The sequence below is a fragment of the Myotis lucifugus genome, unplaced genomic scaffold (assembly GCF_000147115.1).
Source record: "Myotis lucifugus unplaced genomic scaffold, Myoluc2.0 scaffold_115, whole genome shotgun sequence".
In the NCBI taxonomy this organism is placed as follows: Eukaryota; Metazoa; Chordata; class Mammalia; order Chiroptera; family Vespertilionidae; genus Myotis; species Myotis lucifugus.
The window spans coordinates 1,179,768-1,207,336 of NW_005871163.1; the positions used below are offsets into that span (position 1 = coordinate 1,179,768).

Below are 27,569 nucleotides of genomic sequence, written 5' to 3' on the forward strand. Positions count from 1 at the left end.
GTCTTTATAGCCTGGATTATTGTGAAAAAAGAATAAAATGTAAACATAAATTTTAAAGAATAAAATGTATTTCTAAGGTATCATCCTGGGCTGAGATTCACAGAGAGGAAATTAACAATAAATAGAGATTTATAAAGTCAGCAAGGTTATCTTACTAACAGATACTTTGATCTAATTTTAAAATGCTGTCTTAAAAATTGATCTATAGCACATGTTGGTCCAAAGTAGTTTGCACAAAGTAATTTTCAGATGCGCTTTTCTTTACCTCAGGGAATCTAGTTATCAACTACTATTGCAAACTACTAAAAAATTATGCTTTTTGTTTTGGTTTTTTTTTTTTTTTGGTAATGTTGATTAACTGATCATCTGAGTAATTAAGTACTTCCTCTGCCTTAGAAGTGACTTTTTAAATGATACTCTAAATATGAAGGAAAGTAAGCTTATAATTATGTCCTTAGGATCAAAGTTCTGATCGTACCAGTCTTTCTTCAGTGGGAGCCCAGGATTCTGAATCTACCTCTTTAACGGATGAAGATGCCGGCCCTGAGTTGGAAGGAGCCACTTCCTCCCAAGAGTGCAGTACTACCACAAGGACTAAGGGCATTGATTTCAGTAGAACAAGCCTAGGAAGTTCTGCCTCCCTAGAAGGTTTGTTCAGACAGTATTGTCATATTTCATTTGATAGGTGGTACCTTTACTTTTTTTCCCTGTATGTTTTATTTTTGTACAAGATTATGCATGCCTCCAAAGTCAAAACAATATTGAACCAAGGCATTTTCAGAGAAGCCTAGTATCCATCCCCATCCCCTTCATTTGTTTTCTCCGTCACTAGAGGTAACCAACCATTTTTATTCATTTTGGTTTATCCTTCCTTTGTTGCTTTTTGAAAAAATAATAGGCCCATGTGTGCATGTGTGTGTATTCTTATTACCTCCTTGTCTTGTTATTCAAAAGGTAACCTACTAGAAATACCTTGCCATTCCCCCCCCTTTATTTTTACTTAACGATAGATCATTACATATCATCACATAACATTGTCCCTCATTCATTTTTATGGTTGCATAGGTCATCATGTGTCAGTGTATCATACTTTATTTTAACCACTTCTCTGTTGATGGATATTAAGTTTCCAGCCTTTGACTATTATAAATAACTAGAGGCCCGGTGCACAAAAATTTGTGCACTGGGGGGGGGGGGGCCTCAGCCTGGCCCGTGCCCTCACGCAGTCTGGGACCCCTCGGGGGATGTCTGCCTGCTGGCTTAGGCCCACTCCCTGGGGGATCGGGTCTAAGCTGGCAGTCAGACATCCCTCTGGCAGCCCAGGAGCCCTCGGGGGATGTCCACTTGTCAGCGGGGACCAGGCCTAAGCTGCAGTCGGATATCCTTAGCGCTGCTGAGGAGGCAGGAGAGGCTCCCACCACCACCGCTGTGCTGGCAGCCATCAGCCTGGCTTGTGGCTGAGCAGAGCTCCCCCTATGGGAGCGCACTGACCACCAGGGGGCAGCACCTGCATTGAGCGTCAGCCCCCTGGTGGTCAGTGTGTGTCATAGTGACCAGTCATTCCCAGTCATTCTGCTGTTAGGGTCAATTTGCATATTACCCTTTTATTATTATTTTTATTTTATTTTTTTATTGCTTAAAGTATTACAAAGAGTATTACATATGTCTCCTTTCCCCCCCTTGACAATCCCCCGACCTCCCCTACCCCCCAGAGTCTTATGTCCATTGATTATGCTTATATGCATGCATACAAGTCCTTCAGTTGATCTCTTACTCCACCCCCCTTCTGCCCCCCAACCCTCCCCAGCCTTCCGGTTATAGTTTGACAGTCTGTTCGAGGCTGCTCTGCCTCTGTATCTACTTTTGTTCATCAGTTTATAATGGTCTTTATTATCCATAAATGAGTGAGATCATGTGGTATTTTTCTTTCATTGACTGGCTTATTTCACTTAGCATAATGATCTCCAGTTCCATCCATGCTGTTGCAAATGGTAGAATTCCTTCCTTTTTACAGCAGCATAGTATTCCATTGTGTAGATGTACTACAGTTTTCTAATCCATTCATCTGCTGATGGGCACTTAGGCTGTTTCCAGATCTTCGCTATGGTAAATTGTGCTGCTGTGAACATAGGGATGCATATATCCTTTCTGATTGGTGTTTCTGTTTTCTTGGGATATATTCCTAGAAGTGGGATCACAGGGTCAAATGGTATTTCCATTTTTAACTTTTTGAGGAAACTCCATACTGTCTTCCACAGTGGCTGCACCAGTCTGCATTCCCACCAGCAGTGCACAAGTGTTCCTTTTTCTCCACATCCTCTCCAGCACTTGTCGTTTGTTGATTTGTTGATGATAGCCATTCTGACAGGTGTGAGATGATACCTCATTGTTGTTTTGATTTGCATCTCTTAGATGATTAGTGACTTTGAGCATGTTTTCATATGCCTCTTGGCTTTCTGAATGTCTTCTTTTGAAAAGTGTCTATTTAGGTCCTTCTAAACAAGTATATAAATAAATAAATAAATAAGTATCTTCTAATACTGTATGTTAGCATGGCTATTTTTAAACATTTTATGGACTCATATGGTATGTATCTTTTGTGGTGCATTCATTTTTTGAAAACATAATTGTAATACCATTGTATTTTTAATATGACAATAGTTATTGTATATCTTATATTAAATATTTATTTAAATTTCCACAATTATCTCATAATGCTCTTTTTTAGGTGATGTATTCAAATTGGGATCCAAACAAGGTCTACCTGTTGCATTTGGTTGATGTCTATTAACTCCCTTTTATCTTTGTTCCCTCTCTTATTTTTTCCCCTTTGTCATATATTCATGAAGAAATCAGGTGATTAACTCCCCTCCCTCCTATTTTTTTTTTAAAGAATAACAGAATAGTTTGGTGTGCTAAGCAAATAAAACTTAGCTCACAACCTGATTTATACTTGTTAAAATGAATATTTATTCTTTACTGACGATTCATTAGATACAAAGGTGCCCACATAAATTATTGAATCAGTCAAGGCAAATATTAGAAAGCAACTTTAAACTAGCATTAGCAGAGAGGGATTACAGAAGGTTATTTATTGGGGAGCCATCAAGGAAAGAACTGCCATTCCCACCAGCTCTAAGCATCTAATGGATGATGTGAGGCTTTAGGTCTCTCTCTCTGCCTCCATCTCTGTGTGGCAGGGCCTAGGGCCAGTGGTTTCTCTGGAGCAGTCTCCCCCCACCCCCCATCACTTATTTGCTGAAGTAATCAGGTCATTAGTCTGGGTTATGCTGATTGCATGCCCATGGTGGTATTTAACAAGTTTTCCTGTCCTCTCTATTTCTTGTGAACTAGTAATTACTTTTTTTTACCTTTATATATACTAAATTACCAGTGCTCATTCATAAAATTTAATAGCTGCTAGGGAAAAACAAAAGGTATAGATTACCTCTAGTTTTACTAACAAGATATAATCACTGTCAACAATTGATTTGACCACAGAAATCCCCTTTTTGTTGTTGTTGTTGTTTTAGTACTTATTAATATCCCATTGCTCTTAAGAATATACTTGGAAACTCTTTCCTAATTTTTAGAGCCTTTCATGATTTGAAATAAGATTAGCTATTTTATATTTTTTAAACCTTAGTACTAAATTTTTCTTGTATTTTAAACATGGAAAAACACAAACAGCAAAATAGTAATTACAAACAGCTAGAATGCCTTCTACTCTGTACACATAAAGTGCTTAATATTGAGTGATGAACACACCAAGCATGTGAGAATCAGGAATTAGAGCACATTTCCTTAGGTTTACACTCAAAACAAAAACATATACATTGAAAAACATTTTTCATTGTTTATTTGTGTGTTTTTTTCTTAAATTACCTTTACTATTTTGAGTAGAACAGTTTGACATTTTATCAGAAAATTTAAGAAAGTGAAAGATTCTCATATCCTTTCTCATTAGTTTTAATGGTTTCGCTCTTTGTTTTTTAATAATGGACAGGATCCCTGTCAAAGTTTGCCTTACCTGGGAAATCAGAGGTGGCATCTCCCTGCAACACGAGTAATACAAATATCTTCCAGAACTATGCAATGGAGGTACAGTTTTAATCAAAAGAACATTTTTATGTACTGCTTTATGAAAGTTACATTTCTTAAGTATTGATGGTCTTGGGTGGAGTAATAAAATGTTAAATATGTAGTATCTGAAAATTTCAAAATGTATGTTGCACCTGAATGAACTCAAAATATCTAGTATTTCAGATTGTTGAAGTCATACCATTTTCCTCTGTTTAGAAAAGTTCCTTTGAGATTTATCAACATACAAAAGCATTTTCATTTCAACATTTATATTTATCCCTTGTTATATGTATATTCTCTTTGAATTTTTATTTTTCATCTTAAACACTTAACAACCAAGTTTGCTGTGCAAGCACACTTGTTTGATGAAGATACAGGGAGCCATTTTGGCATTTGTGTCAACTTTTTCCATCATGTTTTTCATTCTTTGTATCAGTTTGATGTAGCTATCTGCTGGATGTGCTGCTCTATCTCATTTTCTTACAATGAAAAAGTTACTCTTTTACCCTTTAATATTTTCCCCTAATTTTTAGGTATAATTTACTTTCAGATACATTTGCATAAAACTGGAGAATAAATTTGTATGTCGCTGGAAAATAAACAATGAGCACTGATGTTGCAATTTACAAAGTTTCTGATGACTTCAGGAATTTCTACATTTTATTAATGTAAAGACAATATTTATGTTCATCCACAGCAACTATCTTTAGTGACAGACCAGGGGTTTATTGTTGTTTTAAATCTCCAATCTGTCATGGCTGATACTCTTGCAAAATACATTGATCACACACTTAGTTGTTACAGCATTGACAAATTACTTTAAAGGTTTCTAAATCGTCCCTTCAATTTCTTTATTTATTACAAACCAGTAAGAATTTGTGGACTAGCATTTGTTCAATGACCGCACTTTGAGTAGCACAAATCTATAATGTGTAATTACAAATACTTATTTGGGGTACTAACAAATTATGCTTGTGTTTACTTTTCCATGGCAGGCTTTTTTAGTAATTATAGTGGTTAAAATGCTTGCTTAAATGCAAGTTTCCTTTTCAGGCAAAAATTTTGGAATAGATTTAGCTGAAATAGTTAAAGGTAAATATATAATGCATTGAATGTAATTCATATTTTGTTTGTAACTTCCAAATCCTTCTGCATTTTAGTGTCCTAGTATATTTATGAATTGAACTGTTTTTAATTTATAATATGCACTAACCAGCTTACTTTATACAGTGCCATTTTCTCCCACAGGTTCTCATCTCAAGTTGCTCTCGGTGTAGAACTTGTGATTGTCTTGTCCATGATGAAGAAATCATGGCTGGCTGGACAGCAGATGATTCAAATCTCAATACTACATGCCCATTTTGTGGCAATCTTTTCTTGCCCTTTTTGAATATCGAGATAAGAGATTTAAGACGACCTGGAAGGTAATGATTTATGCTTTTTTTTCTTCATGTTTAAGAGTCACATTTCCTAGAATCTCTCCTTTCTCAATAAGCTCCTTTAATTCACATTGCAGATACTTTTTGAAGTCAAGTCCATCAATAGAAAATATGCATTTTCCATCCTTTTCAAGTCAGGGAAGGCAGTCTTATATCTCAACATCAGCCTCTGGTCTTGACACATCTGTTATCTCTGTTCAAGGGAATTTTGATTTAAATAGGTGAGTATATTATGTGGAACTATATGTTAACAATTTATATAATATATGTTTTTGATAATGACAAGAATTAGATGAACATTTTAAGGTTTAAGTTGCTATGTATAATAGATTCATAAACTTAAATTCTAAGTAAAACAATATTAAAATTATCTTAATAACCTAAATGTTTAATTATAGTTTATACTCTATGAATCCTCATGGTATCAGTTATATAATTCATATAATGTAATGTTTACTAGTATTTTAAAGGTAAAAATTTTGTAGAACACTTGAAGTTTATAATAAACACCTTTCTCTTGTGTCTATCTCTTCAGGAATTAAGTCAGTACTACTATTTTGGAATATTTAATCTTCTACTTAGGAATATTTAATAATCTAAAAAAACATTTGGAGCTGATAAAGGAACTGTAAAATTTAAGACATATACAGTAAGCCTAATATAAATAAATCTACGCTTAAAATTCATTTTGGAGAAGTGCCAAATATAGATAGCTGGCATATTAATAGCTGCATGTGCAAAAGAAAATGCCTGCATAGTACTGGCAGGCTGGTATGATCTGTTTAATCCTAAATGCGTAGGCAGCAAAATTGCAAATCTGTGTGTGCACTATCTTTCATCACAGGTCTGTTGTAGCCCTTACTTTGACTGCCACTAGCTTACAAATAGGTGGGAATCTCCCTTCCCACTAGCTGAAAGAATAGATGCTTATTTTCTCTGCTTTATATTATCTGGGCCTGCTGTATAAGAGTTGTCCACTAACTGTTTTTGAATAATTAATTGACTCTTGAATATTTAAAGTGCACTGGATAAAAAGGAAATTTAACATGACTAGACTACTTAAAAATATATTCCTTTTTTCCAAGCTGAAGCCTGAGTTCCTTAGATTTACTTTGCTATGTCCAGCACTGATGCTAAAGAGAAGAATATGGTCTTTCTAGAGAAATAAAGTCAATCTAGACAATGATATGCTTTTTTCTTTTTTCAATACCCAAGCAAATCTAAACGGCTGGAAAATACATATGCCCGAAGTATTCAGATCCCTGCTGATAGATCAAAAACAGCTATATCAAAATGTCCAATATTTCCAATGACCAGGAGTGTCAGTACTTCTGGTCCCTTGGATAAGGAAGACACTGGAGGGCAGAAGCTAATTCCTACAGGCAGCCTGCCAACTACTTTACAAGGAGCTACAGTATGTATTTCGGTGTTTTTAAAAATTTGGACATTGATCATTTACATGATTTTGTTCACCTTGTCCGAAACAGCCTTATTAGCTTTAATTTTTTTTAAATTTCCATCCGAGGATATGTTTATTGATTTTAGAGAGTGGGGGGGCGGGGGGAGGGAGAGAGAAACATCAATGTAAGAGAGAAACATCCATCGGTTTCCTCCCATATGTGCCCCTACCGGGAATCGAACCAGCAACCTTTTTGGTGTACCAGACGATGTCCCAACCAACTGAGCCACCTGGCCAGGGCCAGCTTTAATTTTATTATTGTCAAGGAGAGTTTCTTGTTCCATGATACAATTATAGCACCTTTCTACTTACATGGAAAACATTGACAGGAAATTTTTTAATGACTTAGTATCATAAATCTTGTATTTACCATTTATGGTTTTTATTTATTCAACAGGATTCTTTAGGATTAGAATGGCACCTCCCAAGTCCAGATCCTATCACTGTCCCATATCTCAGTCCTTTAGTAGTATGGAAGGAACTTGAAAGCTTATTGGAAAATGAAGGCGATCATGCAATAACAGTGGCAGACTTTGTGGATCATCATCCAATTGTTTTTTGGAACCTGGTGTGGTATTTTAGACGTCTTGACTTGCCTAGTAACTTACCTGGATTGATTCTTTCTTCTGAGCATTGTAACAAGTATTCAAAGGTATGAGAGTAAAAATTAACTAAAAGACAATGCTATTGTCACCATTGTAATGTTTGCATATTCCTAATGGCAAAAAAGTAATGTTTATGCTATTTTTAATAACCATCTTAATCATTAGATGAATAAGATTGATCAAATTGTGTTTACAAATAATTTTTCTTCTTACAGTCTAGTCATGTTTTTTAGCCTTCTTGTAAAATTTATACAAAATGGGCTTGCATTTTAATTATGGCCTCAAGAATTAACTGTAAATGACTCATGAAAAGAGTTTGTGAGTTGGCCCCACTCACGTTTCATACCTCCTTCAAAAACAAGCCTGACACTTCTTTAAGAGGATCTCTCTAATTCATATTGTAGTCATGTGCTACCATTCTCTTCATTCCTTTACTCTGGGTTTTTGATTAACATTTAGGTAGTCAGTTTGTTATATGTTCATTTGTATTTTTGATGTGTTGTTCTGTAAAAGTGTTTTTACTTTTCATATGCTATCACCACCACGAAATTGTAAAGCCTCTAAGTTCAGAAACCTTGTATTCTCCTTCTTGTGTTTTATATCTATGGTGATGGTGCACACATTTTGGATTTTCAGTGCATGATGAATGAGTGTCTGAAGGTTAAGTCAGTCAGAGTCATCTGGCCTAGGGTCTTGGACTGATGTAGAATGGGGCTGCCTGATTTATCTTTGTTTGGACTTCAGTCATAGGCTGGTAGAGATTAGCCCTTCATACTACCCTTTCTCACAGATCTCTGAACTTTGTAAAATCTGCTTCAGAGCAGAGATCACTTTACTTTAGAGATCATTAGATTCTCAACTCAGCCCATCTTCCTTCAGTCAATAGAAAATGCATACAAACCAGTCATTTGCTGTTCTCTTTATATCTTGCACACATACATCTGAAAAAAATATTTATAAGGTTATTTATAAGATATTTACAAAACATTATGTAAGGATCATTAATGAATGTTTGTTTATTCTTCAACACAGATTCCCCGCCACTGTATGTCTGAAGATAGTAAATATGTTTTAATACAAATGTTATGGGACAATATGAAATTACATCAGGATCCAGGACAGCCCTTGTATATCCTCTGGAATGCCCACAGTAAGTGCTATCATAGAATGCTGGCTTTTTTTATATGAGAGTAATCTCTACTTACTTTAAATAGCCTAAACTAATGTATAACTGACTTTTATTTTACTATACTACTTTTTGTCTTACAGGTCAAAATCGTACTCTTTTGTTTGAGAGTGAGTGTTAAGTTTAATGCCTTTAGTGCTTATCTTCTATGGAGGTCAAGGGTTTTTTTATTTTTTGTTTTGTGTTTTTTGGGTTTGTTTTTTAAGTAGTGTTGTATATGTGCTGGAGGGGTTATGTTTTGTAGAGTTCTGCTTTTAGCACATTGCTTATCCCAACTTCTTCTTTATATTTATTTTTGTTTGTTTGTTTCCATCTGGGCTGCTGATGTAGAACTTCCCCCAGGAGCTATATTAAGGAGAACAGTATTTTTAAGTTTTGTCTTTGAGGCCAAAAAAGCTTTCGGCCTATTTTTATCATTATTTATCTTTTTTATTTTCTTTTTTCTTTCTTCATTTTAAGATTTCTATTGCCCTTCATTTATTTTTAGTGCTTTGTAACTTCTTTGCCAGCTATCAGTTACTGCTTAATTTCATTCTCCTTTCTACAAAGAACATTTTCCTTCAACTGCTCTTTGGTTCTTTTACAGCCCATAAGTATCCAATGGTCCATTTATTACAAAAAGGTGATAATTCATTTAGCCAGGAACTATTGAAAAATATGGTAAAAAGCATCAAAATGAATGATGTCTATGGACCAATGAGTCAGATTTTAGAGACACTGAATAAATGTCCTCATTTTAAAAGACAGAGGTAAGTCATTATCTTAAATGAACATATTGGTCCTCTAGGCATATTAATGTTGTTTGCTTAGTATTTGTTAGAATATCTCATGCTTATATTAGCATAAAAATTTTTGTAGAAAATGAACAAACTATATGCATAGTAATTATCTTCTCCATTCTTCCCTTCTCCCCCCACCCCCTCCCAGGAGTTTATATAGAGAAATATTATTTCTCTCACTTGTGGCACTGGGAAGAGAAAATATTGATATAGGTAATTCTGCATAATATTTAACATGTAATACTTATATATCATTAAAAATATGTGTGTGCATACTTTCAATATATTCTATAGTTTTTATGTTGGTTGTCTTTATTATTTTAATGTATATTCCTATAATATACTTTTTTCTTTTATTTTTTTGATATGAGATACTTTGATATTTTGGTAATGTTAATAATAAAGGTAACAATAGAATTTCCATATGATCCATTAATTCCACTTCTGGATATATACCCAAAAGAATTGAAAGCAGAGTCTTAAGGAGCCATTTGTGCACCCATGTTCATAGCAGCATTATTCATAATAGCTAAAATGTGGAAACAAGTGTTCATTGAAGTATGAGTGCATAAACAAAATGTGGTATATACATACAATGGAATATTATTCAGTCTTAAAAAGGAAGGAAATTCTGACATATGCTACAATATGGATGAATCTTGAGGACATTATGTTAAGTGAAATAAGCCAGTCACAACAAGTCAAATACTATATGAGTCCATTTATGAAGTACTTATAGTAGTCACATTCATAGAGACAAAAGTAGAATGGTAGTCGCCAGGGGCTGGAGGAGTGGAGAATGGGGAATTATTGTTTAATGTATTTAGTGTTTCTGTTTTATAAGATGAAAAGAGTTAATGGAGATGGATGATTATAATGGTTGCACCTTATGAATGTATGTAATACCACTGAACTGTAGAGTTAAAAATGGTTAAGATGGCAGCCCTGGCTGTGTAGCTCCGTTGGTTAGAGCATAGTCCCATTACGTCAAGGTTGAGGTTAAATCCCCGGTCAGGGCACATACAAGAATCAATATAAATAAGTGGAACAACAGATCGATATCCTTCTCCCTCTCCCTCTCCCTAAAAAAAAATCAATTAAAAATGGTTAAGATGGTAAATCTTATGTTATATATATTTTACCTCAGTTTTAAAATTTGGGGGGGAAATCATTTTTAAAAGTTGGCATCTTAAAGCTTTAAATTTCACTGTTCTGTGTAATCTCATTCTAAAGAGCTAAAGAGCTATGGACTCTAAAGTTCCCATGTTCCAGTTCTGAAATTCTGTGGTCCTTTAGTTGTCAGAAAAGACCTCAAGATTCCTTCTTGGCCTTTAATTTTGCAGTTCTGTAGTATTACAAAACTTGGTTGTTATCAAAATCAAATATAAATTTCTTTATGCCTTTGTTTCTTGTGAATTTTTTCAGATGTATTTGATAAAGAATACAAGATGGCATACGATCGTCTCACACCTAGTCAAGTCAAGAATACACACAACTGTGATAGACCGCCAAGTACAGGAGTGATGGAATGTCGAAAAACCTTTGGAGAACCTTATCTTTAAGATGTGTGTGTGTGTGTGTGTGTGTGTGTGTGTGTACATTCAATATGTATTGTATAGTCTGTGTATAAAATAACACTTTTAGACTCTACACTTTTTTTCTTCAATTTTTGAAAATGAATTTGTAAATGGTTCAGAATGTCCATATAGCTTATGTACAGAATATTTTAAGAAGAGAATAGTGACCAATAGGGAGAGAGCCACTTTGTTTCCCCTTTCCTTTTTTTCTTTACTTTCCCTGTAACAATCAGTTCGTTTTGTGATGGGGAAATCCCTAAACAAAATTAGTTCCCATAAAATAAAACAACCTTTTCATGGTTTCTCTTGTAAGAGACAGATTGAAAACTCATGTATGAAACTTGAACTAATGTAGTATCTCCTGTTTTCATAGACTAGTCAAATGTTTTGACCATGAAGTTGTATTATACATATTTTAAATTGTTTATAGTAAGTTGATATTTTTTTAATTTTTAAACTTAATATAGCAAGCTTAAAATGAACTTAAACTTATAAAGCAAGCAATTAAGTGCTTATTTTCCTTGTCTGCTATTTGAAGTAACTGGTACAGCTGCAGATCTCTATATGTATATCTATCTATCTATATTTTTTTTATTACTTGGGGGAATGATTAAAAAAATGTCAGTGCTAGTGTCTGTGTTGTCCTGGAATTGCATGTTAGTACTCCTACGCCTAACTGCAGTGAGTGAGTCATGACAAGGGTGTGCACTGCCCAGACTGACTCATTGAGCCTTGTGGAAGGAGAGCCCCAGAAGTTCCAAGTCTGTTTCTGCAAAATCAGGGTCAGCATACCACAATTCCAAAATTTCTCTATTGCTAATAGATACATACAGTCCACAGGGGAAATAGCTTACAAAGCCAAATATCAGCTTAAATTTTAATATCTACATAAATATTTATGTTGGGAAATATGTCAGACAATATACTCTATTCCAGATTTTAACCTTAATGTCTAAAATATTGGGTATGATGCAAATTGTACTGTATTTATCGGGAATATGGCCTGGAGTTTTCGGCTAATATTATATACACATATAAATATTCAATTTTTTTTCAAAAGTAGAAAAGTAATAACTCTCTAAAAGTAAAGTCAGAGAGAATTTCCCATATTGAGGAAATTGGCTTTTTCAACAAGCCTTCAGAATCTGAAGTTTATGGAATGTAAAGTCCAGAAATCAGACAATAAATTGATTATTTAAGCATCATGAATAGATTCTAAAATATATTTTTAATCTCATCATTTCTAATTTCACTTTCTTTGGGTAATTCTGATCAAAAGTATTCTTTGGCTGTTAGAATTATTTATAGATTTTCAATATGTGTGTATGTTTGCATACATTGTCATTAAGGAAGGAATTCTCTAGCCAATTTCAAAGAAAAAAATGGGTGGTCCCAATTTATGTGTATAAAGCCAGTAGAGTCCAGGACATTTGGACTGGGGATAACATGAAGTCCTGAGACTTAGAATCAGCTCAGCTACAGAAAACCACTTTTTGAGTTCACACTATTAGTGATTATCACGAAGCTGAAACATTTCACAGCTTTCTTCTACTCTGGAAAATAATGGGAAGAGTTTAAAAATGTAAAATTTTAGTTCAGTTAGTTTGGGGCTGAACTTGCTTACTTGAAAAATCTGGTGCTATGCACATGTGTCTGCCTCTCCTTTGTAAATACCACTCCAATTTTGTCTTTTACTATTCAAATCCAAGCTTCACATTCTGTCTTATGTTTTCTACCTAAATCAGCAGTCGCCAACCTTTCGGACCTCACGGACCACTGGTTGGCGACTGCTGTTCTAAATCACTTTAAGTTGATAGTAAGAAATATGTGATAGGTGAGGCTTTTGGCATTGCCCACAAACATCCCTCCAAACAGGATTCTGGGGTTCTATTCTGGCTTTTGTTGTTGTTTATTGGTTGGTTTGTTTCCCTTATAAGAACAGCTTTCACTATTGTTTACCTATCTTTAACACAATATGAATCACAGTTTTTTTTTTTATCTCAAATCTGACCCAGAACGGTGAGGTAAAGCCCATTCTTCATGGGTCAAATTTATTTGGAAAAGTGAATGTAATTTGTATCTCCTCCCCCCACACATAGTTTTATTTCTGCTTTTGGTTGGGTTTTGTTTCCCCTACTTTTAATCCCCAAGGAATATTATTTACACAAATTTAGTCTTAAAATATACTCTGAACCATGAAAAGGAAGTGGTAAACTCTTCAAAACAAAATTAAAATATGATCATCCTTTAAAATAACTCTATACATTCTTTCCTTCAGTTTTTTCTCTGTTGACCGTACATTTTGGAGAATTATGGCCAATTGTGTTGGAGAGAAATACCCTTTGCTACATTATTTGTCTCTGATTTTCTTACTCTTGGTTTTGTTTATATGTTTAATAGTTGAAAATAAATCATTCTGTGTCCTGGTATAACTTTACTACTTTTTTCAATTGTGTTTTGAATGTCACACACTTGTATTTTATATCATATTTAGATATTCAGCTTTTCATCCTATTGTCAGGTAGGGAGTTGTGCAGCTTGTTCATATTCTGATTTTTGTCTTTTGTGATTGTTTGGAGGGTTTTTGTGTTTTTGTGTGTTGTTGGGGGGTTTTTTTTGCTTTAAAACCCTAAAATCACCTGCCTGTTTTATTGTAAGATTTTCTAATATGTCTTCCATTTTTTTATGCAGAGAAATGATCCCTGAAAATGTTGGTTCAGCATTTCAGGTGATAAATACTAATTTTACTTTATGCTGGTAATTACTATGATATTTTAGTGCAACTAACAATTGATAGCCTACTGTATATAGAAGGCTGTTATGTTGAATTCTAAATACTTTGTAAGTATATGGTAAGAAAATGCCCATTTGTATGGTAAAGTGTGACAGCCCAGCTTTGTTTTTATTTCTCCCACTAGAACTTGAAAGCTGCTTTCAGGCACTTTATCTCAGAGCAGGAAGGGAAAGAGCAGACTGCGCTTGGCCCACCTTTGTGCTCAAGTTTGTATTCTCAGCCCTTTCTGTTTAGACACAAAGCTGAGTTTTACTTCCGAATTGAATTCTGTAGCAGCTGCATACCAGTTTACCTTCATATCCTCAGTATTTGGTATCTTCTTTTTAATACCTTCATATTACCCTCTTCCTCTGGCCTCACAGTACATTTGCTGGCTTAATTATTCTTGTTTACAAAATCAGCAGTGTACAAATTCACATAGGAATTTCCGACTCTGATTCAAAAAAATCTGTGTGCTTGGGCTTACTCTCTGAGATGGTAACAAACTCATCTGATAAAGTTACTGTGGCCCTTTCCACAGTTGCTGTTCATGTGGATGGCTCCCTCCTTTTGTATGTAATGATTTTCTTTTCAAACACAGTACTGTGATAGACCACTGGAGCAACGGATGGAATTTTCTTTAAATGAAATTCTCCAGGTTTTACCTGCTCATCACAGGGAAGGGCTGAAAAGCAGAAGCAGTTGCCGTGGGTGTGTGGGCAGCCTTAGGCCAGGGTGTCCTGCTGGTTCTAGTGATCCCCCTTCCCCAGGGATAGACAGCCTGATCATGAGCTCTCTTTATGCCTTTTATAGAGACCAGTCCCACCTCCAGCATGACCTGCCCACAAAAAAGGGGTCAGAACCAAGGGTATTCTCTGACACATAAGGTCGACCAGTTCTTCAATTGTATGTACTAGGCTTTGCCCAGAATATTACATTCCAATTCTGGCTGCCTTTGGTATTCAATCTTTAAATAAATGATAATTATGGTATCCAGTGGTTCTCAACCTTCCTAATGCCGCGACCCTTAAATACAGTTCCTCATGTTGTGGTGACCCCCAACCATAAAATTATTTTCATTGCTACTTCATAACTGTAATTTTGCTACTGTTATGAATTGCAATGTAAATATCTGATATGCAGGATGTATTTTCATTGTTCGCGACCCACAGGTTGAGAACTGCTGGCTATGGACAGTGTTATAAAAGGCCAAGCCTATAATTTGATAGAAACATTTTCAGATGAGAGTGCAATATATTGTTCGCAGTGTATAGTAACCATTTAAACATATACCAATTTTCATAAGTTTGAAATGTAGCCTTTTTTTCTGGTACCATATAGAATTTTAACCCGTTAAATTAGAACGAGTTTCACATTACTAGAAATTTGGCCCAAGTCCATCAAGAAAATGAAACCTCATGGGGAATGAAGAAGAAACCATCTGTTCAGCCAGTCTTCCAATTCTGACACCCTTGTGGGGACAGTTTGGACTTTCTAGACTGAACGAATGATCTAGAATACAGATTATTCTGTATTCTGTCCTATCTTTTCATATCACATCTGTTCTGCCTATCAAATGAAAGGACCATCTCAACATTATGTTGACATTTTAAGATAGTATTTAATCTCTAAAACAGCACAATTTTAATAAATTATAGATCTGTAAATGTATGACAAAAATTTTAACTTCCAAGCATCTTTTACAAGTTACATAAGTTTTCCATCTCCCGGAAATCTTTCTCTCCTTTCCCTCTTGAATTCCTACTCGCCCATCAAGACCCAGCTTTCATTTTATATGCTTAACCCTTTCTGTCATAGTGTAAAGTTATCAGAACTTCCTTTCTAGGCAAAGAGAAATGCCAAAAATTCAGTACACTGATTAGGAAAAGATTGTTAGATCATTAGAGTTTATTTTAATCATGAAGCAGCTTTATCATTACAGAACATTTCACTGTCCCATCACTCCCCACCCAGTCATTCTGGGGAAGAGCACCAGGTCCCTGGCCATCAGTGGGGAGGAATGCCCCGTGGCTAGCTGGAATTGGCTGCAGAAACCAGGCTGGCGCCCAGAGTTGGCATTGGGATCTCCCTCCTGTTCTTAGGTCATGGCATGTGGAGACTGGGCACTGCAGCAGCATCAGGAATGAGGATAACTTCAGAATATGGAATTTGAATATGACTCCATATTCTTCATCAGTCTTCTCTGGAGCATTCTGACCATGTTTGTAAAATACCAATGGGACTCACAATTTATTGAAACTGAATAAAAGTCATTTCTAAAGAACATGAATCCTGGGGTAGTGAGGCCATTAGTTTAATTAACCCAAACTAAAGATGGATTATGGACTGAAGTACTTTCTTTGAACGCAGCCCATCAACACCAAAATGTTTGATTTTTTTTTCATATCACATCTGTCCTGCTATCTTCTAGTCTTCAGTGAATCCTCTCTCATGTTGTAACTAAAGCTCTATTTACCATCATAATCTACAGTCCCCTCAGCGACCTTTGCTCTGAAACCAGGGACATAGAACTGTTTCATTTCTCATGTGTCCCTTAACTTGATGCTAGTAAAAGCAGTAAGCATTGGTATTTAATATACAAGCACTTCAAATTCCACATGAAATGTTTAAATAACCACACACTTTTTAAAAACAAGTGTCCTTTACACGAGATACCTTGGAAGTAGAAATACTTTTGTTCTCACTGTGTTGCCATTGTGCTAAGCATTTTTGGGATTTCTCCTTTGTGATTGCCTTAATCTCCACTTGTAAGCCACACAAGACATCAATCTTGCTTTATAATCCCATCTGGGTTAACATGCAAAAGTGGCCTTGCCCCCCTGGATCTCTTACTTTATAATCCAGACTTGGCTCTACTGACTGAACTCCACCTTCTCACTCACTAGGAGCAGCTGTACTGTTGGGTGAGAATATGCTGGAGGGGCAGAGCCAGGACCAACCACTGTGTTATATGTCTAATCCCTCAAGGAGACCGCTTGATGGAGACAACACTAACTTGGACTTTCTAATAAGTACATATTTTTAAATAGCCCTTAGAGTAGTTTTCCTTCTCTCATATCCAGGCCTTCCAATTTAAGGGCAAATTACAAATTTTAATTTCTTGGGTTATTTTAATTTCACTTTCAGAAATGCAGTAAGAGCTAATGTAATCCTTTTAAGCTATAAAATATTGGTGCACATCTTACTAATGATAAGTGATTCCTGTTATATTTCATTTCTTCCTATAGCCTTAGCTCTTAAACTCACCAGTAACTGAACCAGTGATGATTACAAACCTGGTAGAACCTCATGTTTTGAACAGAAAAAGAGGAGACCGTGAAGTGCAGCATGTGCTTGGGGCAGGAGCCAGGAGGGTCAGAGACCACCTCTGCATCTTTTGGATCAGCAGCCCTTTAATAATCAGGAATACGTGAGCTTGGTGGCTTGTCTTAACTGTGCCTGTCCCAACCCTCCAGGTATCTCATGTAGAAAACCCTCTGACTCCAGGGGTCCTTTCACTGGAGTCCATGTGACAGTTGTCTGTAGCAGTAAGGGTTGGAACTCCATACACTCCCCAACCCCAGAAGTGAGATTTTTAATCACAATGAGCTGCAGGTGTTCCCAACAATAACCTTCACTCCTGTATCACACTGACATCAGATGCTCTCAGCCTCTCAGTTCACTCTCCTGGATCATGTTCATTCATCAATGTACCAAGAGGTACAGTAACTGCTGGCATGGTTTTCTGATCCATGTCCACTTTGAGCAACAGTGACTGACTCAGATAGATACAGGACAGGATATGATTCGATCTTCTAACATCACACTGATTATCAGGAATATAAAGTAAAGGAGGAACATTGTGAAGCCCAGGATCTTGTTCATTCTCCATTTGCACGATGCAATTGAAGAGATCACAAACAGGAGCATGAGAAAAAGCAGGACGATGGCACAGAACAAGCCATTGCTGCTGACTGGAAACAGGCTGTAGTCCATTGATAAGAGAGAAAAAGCAACCAGGGAAACAGGCAGGCTGCGAGATGAAGAAACAATGAGTATTTTTCATGTTTATAATCATCCCATATACTTAAACTGTATTTTACAATTTACAAAGCACTCATTTTTACACACACACACACACACACACACAATCTATGAAATAGAGCAGAAAATATTAGCCCCATTTCACAGAAGAGGATACCAAGGTTCAGGAAAGTTCAATTACATGCCCTTGGGCTCACAGTTAATAACTGGGAGAGCCTGGATTGAAACTGAAGTTTTCTAGGTCTGACTATTTTTTTCTTCATACCAAATGACTTCTGTATGACTAACCAGATCTGTTGATGTGTAACTCTAAACTCTAAATTTTTATGATAAGGCCCAGCTCAGGATAGCATTCCTTTTTTTTTTTTAATATGTTTTATTGATTTTCTACAGAGAGGAAAGGAGAGGGATAGAAAGTTAGAAACATCGATGAGAGAGAAACACCGATCAGCTGCCTCCTGCACGCCCCCCACTGGGGATGTGCCCGCAACCAAGGTATATGCCCTTGACCGGAATCGAACCCGGGACCCCTGAGTCCGCAGGCCGACGCTCTATCCACTGAGCCAAACCGGTTCTGGCAACATTCCTTTAAATTACTTAGGGATTAGGGCTCTCCTATGCCCTTTCCCTGCCCCACCCATACACACAAATTCAAAGTAATGAAACCAAAGCCACCACTGAAGTCCAGGGCATGACTAGGGAAATGAAAATAGGCCAGGTGAGGGAATGGGTGCAGCAGGATGCAGCATTTGCTTGTTTATACAAAATGCTTTTATAGCTGGCAGGAACCCAAAAGCAAAGGAACAAGAACATCAGGAAGTGAGACTGAGTCATTGTCCCAACCCCACCTCCACCACCTTGCAGGTCAGTGAGCAGAGCATTTGATTGTATTTAGTAATGGAATTTAATGGACTTTATTTTTCAACTCATCTATAAATTCCAGTCAGTTACATTTCAGGCAGCATTTTAGTTCTATTATCTCATCTGTCTGTGATTAATGAAGGGAGAATACTTTGTTGCCTTATAGAAACTAATACTTTAAATGCCCTTTTATTCCATGTATAATGAATGAAGCAGAAAACCAGTGAACAGAGCCAACACAAGGTTTTCCAGTCTTACTTAATATTCCTTAAAAAGCAACTTTGCCACTCACCCCACGGTGATATCAAATATGTTACTGCCCACAGAGCTTGACACGGCCATGTCTCCCAGGCCTTTCCGAGCAACAATCACACTGGTGATCAGGTCAGGAATTGATGTGCCTGCTGCCAGGATCGTCAAACCCATAATCTCTTCAGAAATCCCTATTGTTTCACCAACCTGATAAACAGTAACAGAAGTAAGAAACCACGGCAACAGCAAGTGGAAAATCTGAGGCTCTTCCACATACTACTTTGTGCAAACCCAACACCTCCCATGGAGCTCAGCATACTCCTGTGGCCTGAGCAAGGCAGGGTCATGGCGGAACTGACAGCTGGGGAGATGAGGCCCCTGCTCAAGGCTTCAGGGTATGACCCTGCTCTTATGTAAGATGGACTAAAAGTCCATCTATAATACCACCTGTCACTGACATTCAAACAGTACCTCTACTTCTAAAAGAACTGCCCCTCCAAAGATCTGTTCATGTCACATTTCTATTTCCAGAACCATGGACACCTGCTATGTCCAGGAACTAAGAGCTGGAGAGAAAAGTATGAGCAGTACAACACTGACCCTACTCTCAGCCTAGTGAAGGAAAAAAGATTATAAACAACGATTACAGCTCTGTGCTAGTGCAATATTCCAGGTAGAACAGAAAAGCCATGGGCACTCAGAGGATTAAAATGCCAGAGACAGGGCAAAACTGTGCTTGCTCTCATGAGTGTGTACAATGTGTACAATTCACCAGGAGGGGAAGAGTGGGAGATGCATGACAGAGAAAGGGACTAGGGTGATGAGCAGATTGTGAAGGGCCTTCTATGTCATGCTGCATGTGAATGTAAGGAAAGCCACACTTGAAAAGTACTACATTCACTGGAATAAAAAAGCTGCCTTTACCAACAATGTAGAAACTACAAATGCACTTGATCCTCACCATTCCCTAAGTACTGGAAATTTACCCTGAAGGAAAAAAGCCTTTGAACTTGCTGATACAGGATTTAGTTCCTGCTTTTTACTCACCTGGTGAGCCCACCACACCATAAGGTATGAGAACATGGCTATCCACATGATGGATCCCAGGAAGGTGATAACAAAGAACTTTCTAGACTCCTATGTGAAAGTATGAAAAGAAAAAGAAGTGAGTTTCAGAGGCTAAAGGTCTTTGGCCCTTTTGAGAGAGCCCCAGAATCAGTGCTGAGATCTGCTGGGGGATGATGAGAGGATCTAGATATGTGTGAGCTGAAATCTGTTTCCAGTGAGGACCTTGACATAGCAGGGAAAGGATGGGGTTGGTGGCCCACAAGGGAGTACAGTCAGTAGGGTGTTCAGTAGTCACCAAACTGAAGAGCTATTTGCTTGCCCCAGAACCAAGCCGATCTGGGTATTTGATTTGGCTTTTGCAACTTCTCTCTGCCCTGCCCCTCTCCAGACCCAGAGACAGAATATGGACAGCCTTTGGGTGGGGTATGCTAGTCAGATGTTTCCCTATAAATAGGATGCTGGGAAGAAATGGCACTTATCGCCTTGGGTTTTCACAGTAACCCTGTGAAATATGGTGGGGTGTGGTGGCATCATTCCTACATTAAAATCAGAATACTGAAACAGTCAAGGCGGGACTAGTTCACATTGCTTATAGAGGTGGAAGCAAGCACATTCTAGGGCCTCACAGGCCCATGTCCCCCTAGGTGCATGGCCCTCTCCAGAGCTGCGAATTCCAACCCAAATCCTCTCTGTGGTTGAGCCCTGCCAAGCTGGTTGACCCTGTCCTCTCCCTCCTCTTGGGTGGAAAGCCTCTCTGGAGATAGACAGTCTAGGCTAGGGCATGGCTGGGCAAACTCACCAGCCTCCGGACGTCGGGCACTGTCAGCCACAGTGGGAACACAATGGGCAGGAGGAAGAGGTAAATAGCCTGCTTCTGCCGGGTCTCAGGCCACTCCAGCGACAAAGGCTCCTCATTTTCTTCCTCTTCCTCCTCTTCTTCCTCATCCTCATCCTCATCCTCCTCTTCATCTTCATCTTCACTGTCACCTCCATCACCTCCTCCTTCACCATTTGTACCTGTCTCAACACCTTTGGCTTCACCTTGATTTTCAGCAATGAAGTCCTGCTCTTTGGTTTCACCATCACCTTTCATTTTGCCATCTTCTTCTTCTGCTGGGAGTTCACCTTCACCTTCATCATTTTCTTTTATTTCTGCTTGGACTTCACTCTTGTTCTCTTCATGTTCACCATCACCTCCATCACCTCCCCCTTCACCATCTGTACCTTTCTCATCACTTCTGGTTTCACCTTGATTTCCAGCATTGAATCCCTGCTCTTCGGCGTCACCTTTCACTTCACCAGCATCTCCTTCTGTTTGGATTTCACCTTCACCTGCAGTGTCTCCTTTCCCTTCTGCTTCAGTTTCACCTTCACCTTCTAGCTGAGTTTCACCTCCATTTTCACCTTCACCAGGAGCTTCAACCTCTTTGCCTGTCATTGCACCTGTGCTCTCAGCTCCAGCCACATCTTCCTGCAATCCAAAGCCAACCGATTAACGTAACTTCTCTGCTTGTTTTCTTTCCCAGTTTCTTCCTATTATTTTTATTGTTGTTCTCTCAGAATATAACTAAAAACTCATGTATGAGGAGAAAACTAGTGCAATTACTCAGCAAAATTCCCCTTCACAACATTCCTACCCGGTGGTTGTTTAGTCTTTATTCGAGCATTTCCAGGGATGGAAAACTCACCAGAAGAACTTCTGTCATCTTTGGCAACTCTGCTTGGTTTGAAGTTCATATGTATACCAAGGAGCTACCCTCTGTGTCTAGGTTTCCTCTTTGGGGATGCATAGAACAAAGCTAATCACTCTTCCACAAGACAGCTCTCTTCCCTGCATTAGCGATACCCAGGTCCTTCTGTCATCCCCCCATATAATGGCCTGGAGCCTCATCCCCAGCTTGGTGAACTCATTCTAATTAGCTTATATCCCACGAGGAGGCTTTTAAACCTGAACACAGAACACTGCACAGAGTTTAATAGTATTATCAGCATCCTTGTCTTAGACATGTTTCCGTTAATATTGCATGATATCTTTTGGTGATTATATAACATTGCTGTGTCCACTAAACTCCTAAACTGTTATATTACATCATATGTATAAATTGATGATAATACCTACTTATTGATGGCTTTTATGTGCCAGGCACCATGCTGAGTGATATACTAATAATAATACCTAGCAATTACTATGTTTCATGAGCAATTAATTAATGATATAGATAGAATTAAACCCATCTGATAGATGGAAAAACTAGGGTACAGAGTAGTTAAATAACTTGCCCATGGTCCACAGTTTGTGATAAAGTTGGGATTTGAATATGGATAGTCCAACTCTTGGCCTTTTAACCACCAACCTACCCTGTTTTGCAAATGCCAGGGCCAAATGAGATCTTTGGTTCCCAAACCTTACAGTGTAGGAAGTTTATTACAAATACACATTTCTGCCCTGGCTGGCGTGGCTCAGTTGGTTGGGTTATCCCATGCACCAAAAGGTTCCTGTTAAGATTCCCAGTCAGGGCACATGCCTGGGTTGTAGGCTCGATCCCAGGGAGGATCAATATTTTGCTTTCAAATTGATGTTTCTCTCTTCCTTTCCCTTCTTCTCTTTAAAAATCAATTTTAAAATCTTTTAAAAAAGAAACAAATATACATTTCCTTGCCCCACCTGGACCAACTGAATTAGAATATTTGGGACTGGAAGCCAGGAATCTATTTTAACATGCTCACAAGTGCTCCCAACAAGTCCATCTGCAGACCAGTGTTTGGGAACCATGGACTGATTCCATGCAGTCTAAAGCCATTGATACTGAGGGTCCTCAGATTAGGCTCTCAACTAACTATAACAATATGCTAATCCAAACAAACAAATGGCCTGGACTGTGTGCTCATGGAGTATGTTTTCTGTAACAAATTTCATGACATAGCCCATCCCCAAGGGATGCTCAGTGAGTCTCAAACTCTGCTGCATATTAAAGTCACCTGGAGACTTTAAAAACATTCATGCCCAACCCGGATATTCTGGCTTAATTGACTGAGGACGGGGCCTGGGCATTTTGGGGGGCCTGGGTATTTTTTTAAGCTTCCCCAAATTATTCTATTATGCAGCCAGGGTTAAGAACCCCTGATGAAGTCAAATATTAGTCTCTGTAAGGCTTTGCTTTGAATTTGGAATGAAGAGTGAGATTTTAGTCTGAAGTCATTCCTGCCTCCCTCACAGCCCCATCAGGAGAGGTTTCCTAGAGAAGACGACAAGTCCTTTAAATCCATAGGTATGGGAGTGTCTGCCCAGCCTGTACCCTCTTCTCTAAAAACTGCCACCCCTAATATCCCCTCTTCCTTGTTGAAGTCAAAGCACCCCCCCTTTCCCTGCCACAGCTGATTGGACACAGGCTGGGTCCCTGCCCCATGACCTGGTTTGAACGAATTTTCTCTCTTCTGTGACTAGGAGCCAATCACTGGTTGATCCCCCCTGTAGACTGGAGAACTAGGGTAGTATTTTAGGGCTGTGTGAGCTAATAAGGAAGCAAATGGAGCCAGGCTACTAGGAAAGTGTGCACACAGAGGAAGGGATGTGAGGGAGAGCCAGACATGGAGTGAGAAGCCTCCAGGGTCACAGATACCTTCTCAGGCCTAGGTCCAGCTCCTAGTGACACCAACCTTCACTTCCTGCGCTGGGGTTCCTCTTAATCCCTTTTAATTGAGCTGGCTGTCCGGGACCTACTCGGGACACTCATGATACCATGAAAATGTCTTAGACACTGAACCCAAATTGCTGGCTTAAGGATAAGATATAATTGAGTGCTTCTGAGTGTCAAGTTTAAAAAAAACAAAAAACAGCAATGGAACCTGCAAACTGATTGTTAATTTATTGCCAGTCACTCGACCCTTATTGTGCCTTGAGTTTCTCTCTGTGGGGGAAACAGAGATGACTCAGAATTGGATCCTGCCTTCAGGAACCTCACCACCTAGCAGGGGAACCAAGAGACAGAGTACAAGGAAGGCAGTGTAAGAGCCCTGGGAGAGGAACAATGTACCACAGGCATTCAGATTGGACGGTGGGGAAGCCTTATGGCAAAGGAGGCATTTGCACTTGCCTGGAGGCAGATTAGGGTATCTGAAGAAGGAGGAAAAGGCATTCTAGGGCAGGGGTGGGCAACCCCTGGCACGCATGCCAAACATGGCACACCAGTAACTTTTGCTGGCACGCGAAACCCTCTCTTATAATCTTCCATTTACAATTTTTTTTCTTAATATCGACTTTTTATTTTTCAGATAAATTCAGTGTAGGTGCATCTTAGATAAATAAATAATTTTACATAACATGTATACATTAAAAAATAAATGTATTTTTCATCATCATATACTGTGTTTTTGTCGCTCGAATAAATTTTATTATTTCTTCAAGGTTCTTCACATACGTACATCTTAAGAGATATCAAGTAGGCATAACATGTTCTCAAAAAATTAGGGTTGGCACGCAGAAGAATTTTGAGTCAGAGATTTTGCTGGTTTTGGCACGCGCTCACAAAAAGGTTGCCCACCCCTGTTCTAGGGGGAGAAAACCATCTGGGCCCAGGTAGAAAAGCATGGAGACAAGAAGTCCAGTTTGGCTGTAGCAGGAGAGGCTGCGGCTGTAAAGACAGCAGTATCAGAACCCAGGAAGCCCAGTGGACAAGGCCAAGATGCCTTGGGAGGTCCCCAGGCCTTTTCCCAGCACCCTCCCCTGGCATTTTGAGCTGACTGGTCTCACCATCCCTAAGTTGCTGGGAGACGCCTAACAGTTTTTTCTTATGTTTTTACAGTAGGTGACAGTTGGCAACACATTCTTATATATGTTCTCTGACTCACACTCAGGTGTAATGGTGAATGTAATGGCCCCATGAAGTATCTCATCTTCGCAATGCTTACCCCAGAGGAATGAACCTCAGACCTTCAGGAAGGAAGACTTTTTGGTCAACAAGTCCTTCCCTGGGTCTCTCACACTCCTCTACCTGGGAAGAGGCTTGTGCCTACCTGACCGCCAGGATCCTCCTCCTGGTCTCCCTTGACGTCTGGAGCAGGGGCTGGTGTGACCTTGACCGCAGGGAGCTTGGTTGGCTCCTCCTCTTTAAAGGATAAACATGGGATAGGTCAGAAGAGTACCAGGTGTTGAGGGCAGCTAATAGAGACTGATGTGAGTGGCTACAGGGCTATTGGACTTGTCCACTTCTGGATCTCAGAAGGGGGATTTCTTGTTGATAGAAAAAGTGAAATGATGTGATGTGAACTGTTATTGTCCTTTCCACAGAGCTATGTACAGATGAGAGGATGGCTGGGAAATGGCAATCCTTGCTCCTTCTGTATTCGCAGACATTTCCATCCTGGCCAGCATAGGCAACTGGAACAAAGAGAGGGTAAAGCCCCAGCCCTAAGGGTCTGACCTTTCCCCCTACCAGCTGCATGGAGAGGATCCTAATGATTTCAAAGACAGCAGCTAGGAAGCCTTGGCAAGTCTGGAGAGCTGGGTTTAGGTACAGGCTCTTTCGCTTCTTGGCTGTGTGGCTTTGGGAAAGTCACTTGACCTCTTGAGCCTCCGTTGTCTATAGAATGGTGTCTATAGAATGGGAACAACCACTGCTGCTCTACCTCCCTCCAAGGGTTGCTGAGTACAACAGGTAGTCCTGGTGTGCAGTATAGAGCCCACAGGGCAGTAGCTGTCACACTCCCTGTCCCAGCAGCCACACAGATGCTGGATTTCTGTCACCAGACCCTGGTGGCCTTTCCTCACTGGCGTTGCTGGTCTCGGGCCAATCCCTAGCAGAACTATCCTTTTGTAGAAGTGGCAGGAAGAAGAACTAGAGTCCAATATAGTCTAATTTGGGACAAGATTCAGCAAAAACAGAAGTGGGAGTTCAACAACCTTCAGCCTGGCCTTGCCTACCCCACGTAAGGAGAGTATGGAGGGAACAGTACAGGACTGCCTGGGGAAGAGGGACCCTGGACTACAGCAAAGTGCAGGCAGCACCAGATCACCACTCCAGCTGACTGGCTCAGAGAGGCCAAGAGCCCTGCCTCAGCCCTGGCAGATAGGAGGAAGGAAGGTGCAGGAGAAAGCCTGCTGGTCTCACCTTCTGGTTTGCTCTCTGCTTTGGCCTGAGGCTTGGCTTTGGCCTCTTGATTCAAGCTCTCCTCATCCCTGTTCTTGGAGGATTGTGCTGCAAATGAAAAAAGAAGCATATCTGGGACCAAAGTATCGCCGCCACACCCTTCAGTTAGGCTGGTGGACCAGCAACCAGAGCAGCTCAAGTGCATGGGAAGAGGCTGGCCTGGGAGTTATGATGTCTGGATTCTAGTCTTACTAGGCCTGTCACGGTGCCCAGTTCCCAACTTTTGTCTTACATTCCCTGCACTGTCACTAACTGGCTGTGACCTTGAGCAAGTCACTTCCCCTGTTTTCTTTCTGGTAAAATAACATGGTTAGTGTTGGGGGCAACAGATAGGGTTTAATTCCTTTGTGAGCCCAAGTGATGGCTGCCTGGGTGCTGAATTGAGGAGAATCCTCATCCAGGTCTGGTAGGAGAGTGCCAGGATTGATCGGAGGTGTCTGCAATGGGCAGGGAATGGAGAAATAATTACATCCTTGGACTAGATTATGTGTAAGGGCCTTTACAACTTACTTTCTATAAATCTACTATACGCTTTGCTATAACTGCAGGGGCACTGCTGGTGGCCATATTCCTGAGCCTTCCCTCTCAGTGGCAAGGGGGAAGTAGCTGCTCACCACACCCTTTTTGACCCCAGACACCTGGAACCCACACAGGGCCCCCTTCCAGATCCCTGTGCACATGCTTTCCTGGAGGCCCACAGAGCACTGTGCTCAGAATGGTGCTGCGCTGGTTTCCAGGCAAGAAAAATGGGGAGGGCAACTCTTTCAGTGTGACTGTGATCCAGGAGACATGCAAAGTGCTTTCCATGTGTCATTTCAGGTGGGAGGCACAGAGACTGAGGTGCAGGGGCCATGAAGGTCCCCCTCACAGCCGTGTAGTGTGAGAAGCTGAGGATAATGATACACATGATGGAACAAAGTGGTGCCCTGGAGTCTATTCTGCATCCCACAATGGCTCTGCCCTGTGAACTCTGGGTGACCTTGGAAAGCCTGTGTATCCTCTCTAAGCCTCAGCATCCCTTCTCTAAAAAGGCAACACCATGATACACACAATGTGGGGATCTGTGAGACAAAATAAATAAAAATACTGTAATTGCTGCAATTAAATATTATCTTAGCTCAGATTCTGAAACTAGACAACCTTGATTTGAATCCCAGTTCTTCCACTTGCTAGCCATGGACTGAGCTGAGTGATTCCTTAACCTCTCTGTCCTTCAGATTCTTCATCTGTAAAATCTGACAGACTTGTTGAAGGAATAAATTATTGATACATCGACTTGCTTAAAACAGTGCCTAGC

The 27,569-nt window shown here is 39.3% G+C and overlaps 2 protein-coding genes across 10 annotated transcripts in view; one reads left to right on the plus strand and one right to left on the minus strand.

The window, feature by feature from the left end:
• Positions 1-13,565, plus strand: part of DENND4A (DENN domain containing 4A) — a 94,064-nt gene extending 80,499 nt beyond the window's left edge. For 5 of the 9 annotated variants that reach the window (XM_023757806.1, XM_023757807.1, XM_023757812.1 and 2 more), the window contains 11 exons: positions 459-648; positions 4,007-4,101; positions 5,332-5,507; positions 5,600-5,743; positions 6,738-6,936; positions 7,379-7,633; positions 8,619-8,736; positions 8,856-8,882; positions 9,359-9,521; positions 9,700-9,764; positions 10,977-13,565. In XM_023757806.1, the coding sequence (XP_023613574.1) occupies positions 459-648; positions 4,007-4,101; positions 5,332-5,507; positions 5,600-5,743; positions 6,738-6,936; positions 7,379-7,633; positions 8,619-8,736; positions 8,856-8,882; positions 9,359-9,521; positions 9,700-9,764; positions 10,977-11,113 (1,569 nt within the window). In that variant the 3' untranslated portion in view covers positions 11,114-13,565. The remainder of the gene's footprint in view (positions 1-458; positions 649-4,006; positions 4,102-5,331; positions 5,508-5,599; positions 5,744-6,737; positions 6,937-7,378; positions 7,634-8,618; positions 8,737-8,855; positions 8,883-9,358; positions 9,522-9,699; positions 9,765-10,976) is intronic. The other 4 variants (XM_023757810.1, XM_023757808.1, XM_023757809.1 and 1 more) reach the window with 4 other exon arrangements.
• Positions 13,566-15,791: 2,226 nt separating this feature from the next.
• Positions 15,792-27,569, minus strand: part of SLC24A1 (solute carrier family 24 member 1) — a 33,694-nt gene continuing 21,916 nt past the window's right edge. Inside the window, 8 exon segments of the mRNA XM_023757816.1 lie at positions 15,792-17,879; positions 17,881-17,934; positions 19,095-19,265; positions 20,106-20,195; positions 20,926-21,597; positions 25,140-25,231; positions 26,234-26,320; positions 26,526-26,709. Of these exon segments, the coding sequence (XP_023613584.1) occupies positions 17,682-17,879; positions 17,881-17,934; positions 19,095-19,265; positions 20,106-20,195; positions 20,926-21,597; positions 25,140-25,231; positions 26,234-26,320; positions 26,526-26,709 (1,548 nt within the window). The 3' untranslated portion in view covers positions 15,792-17,681.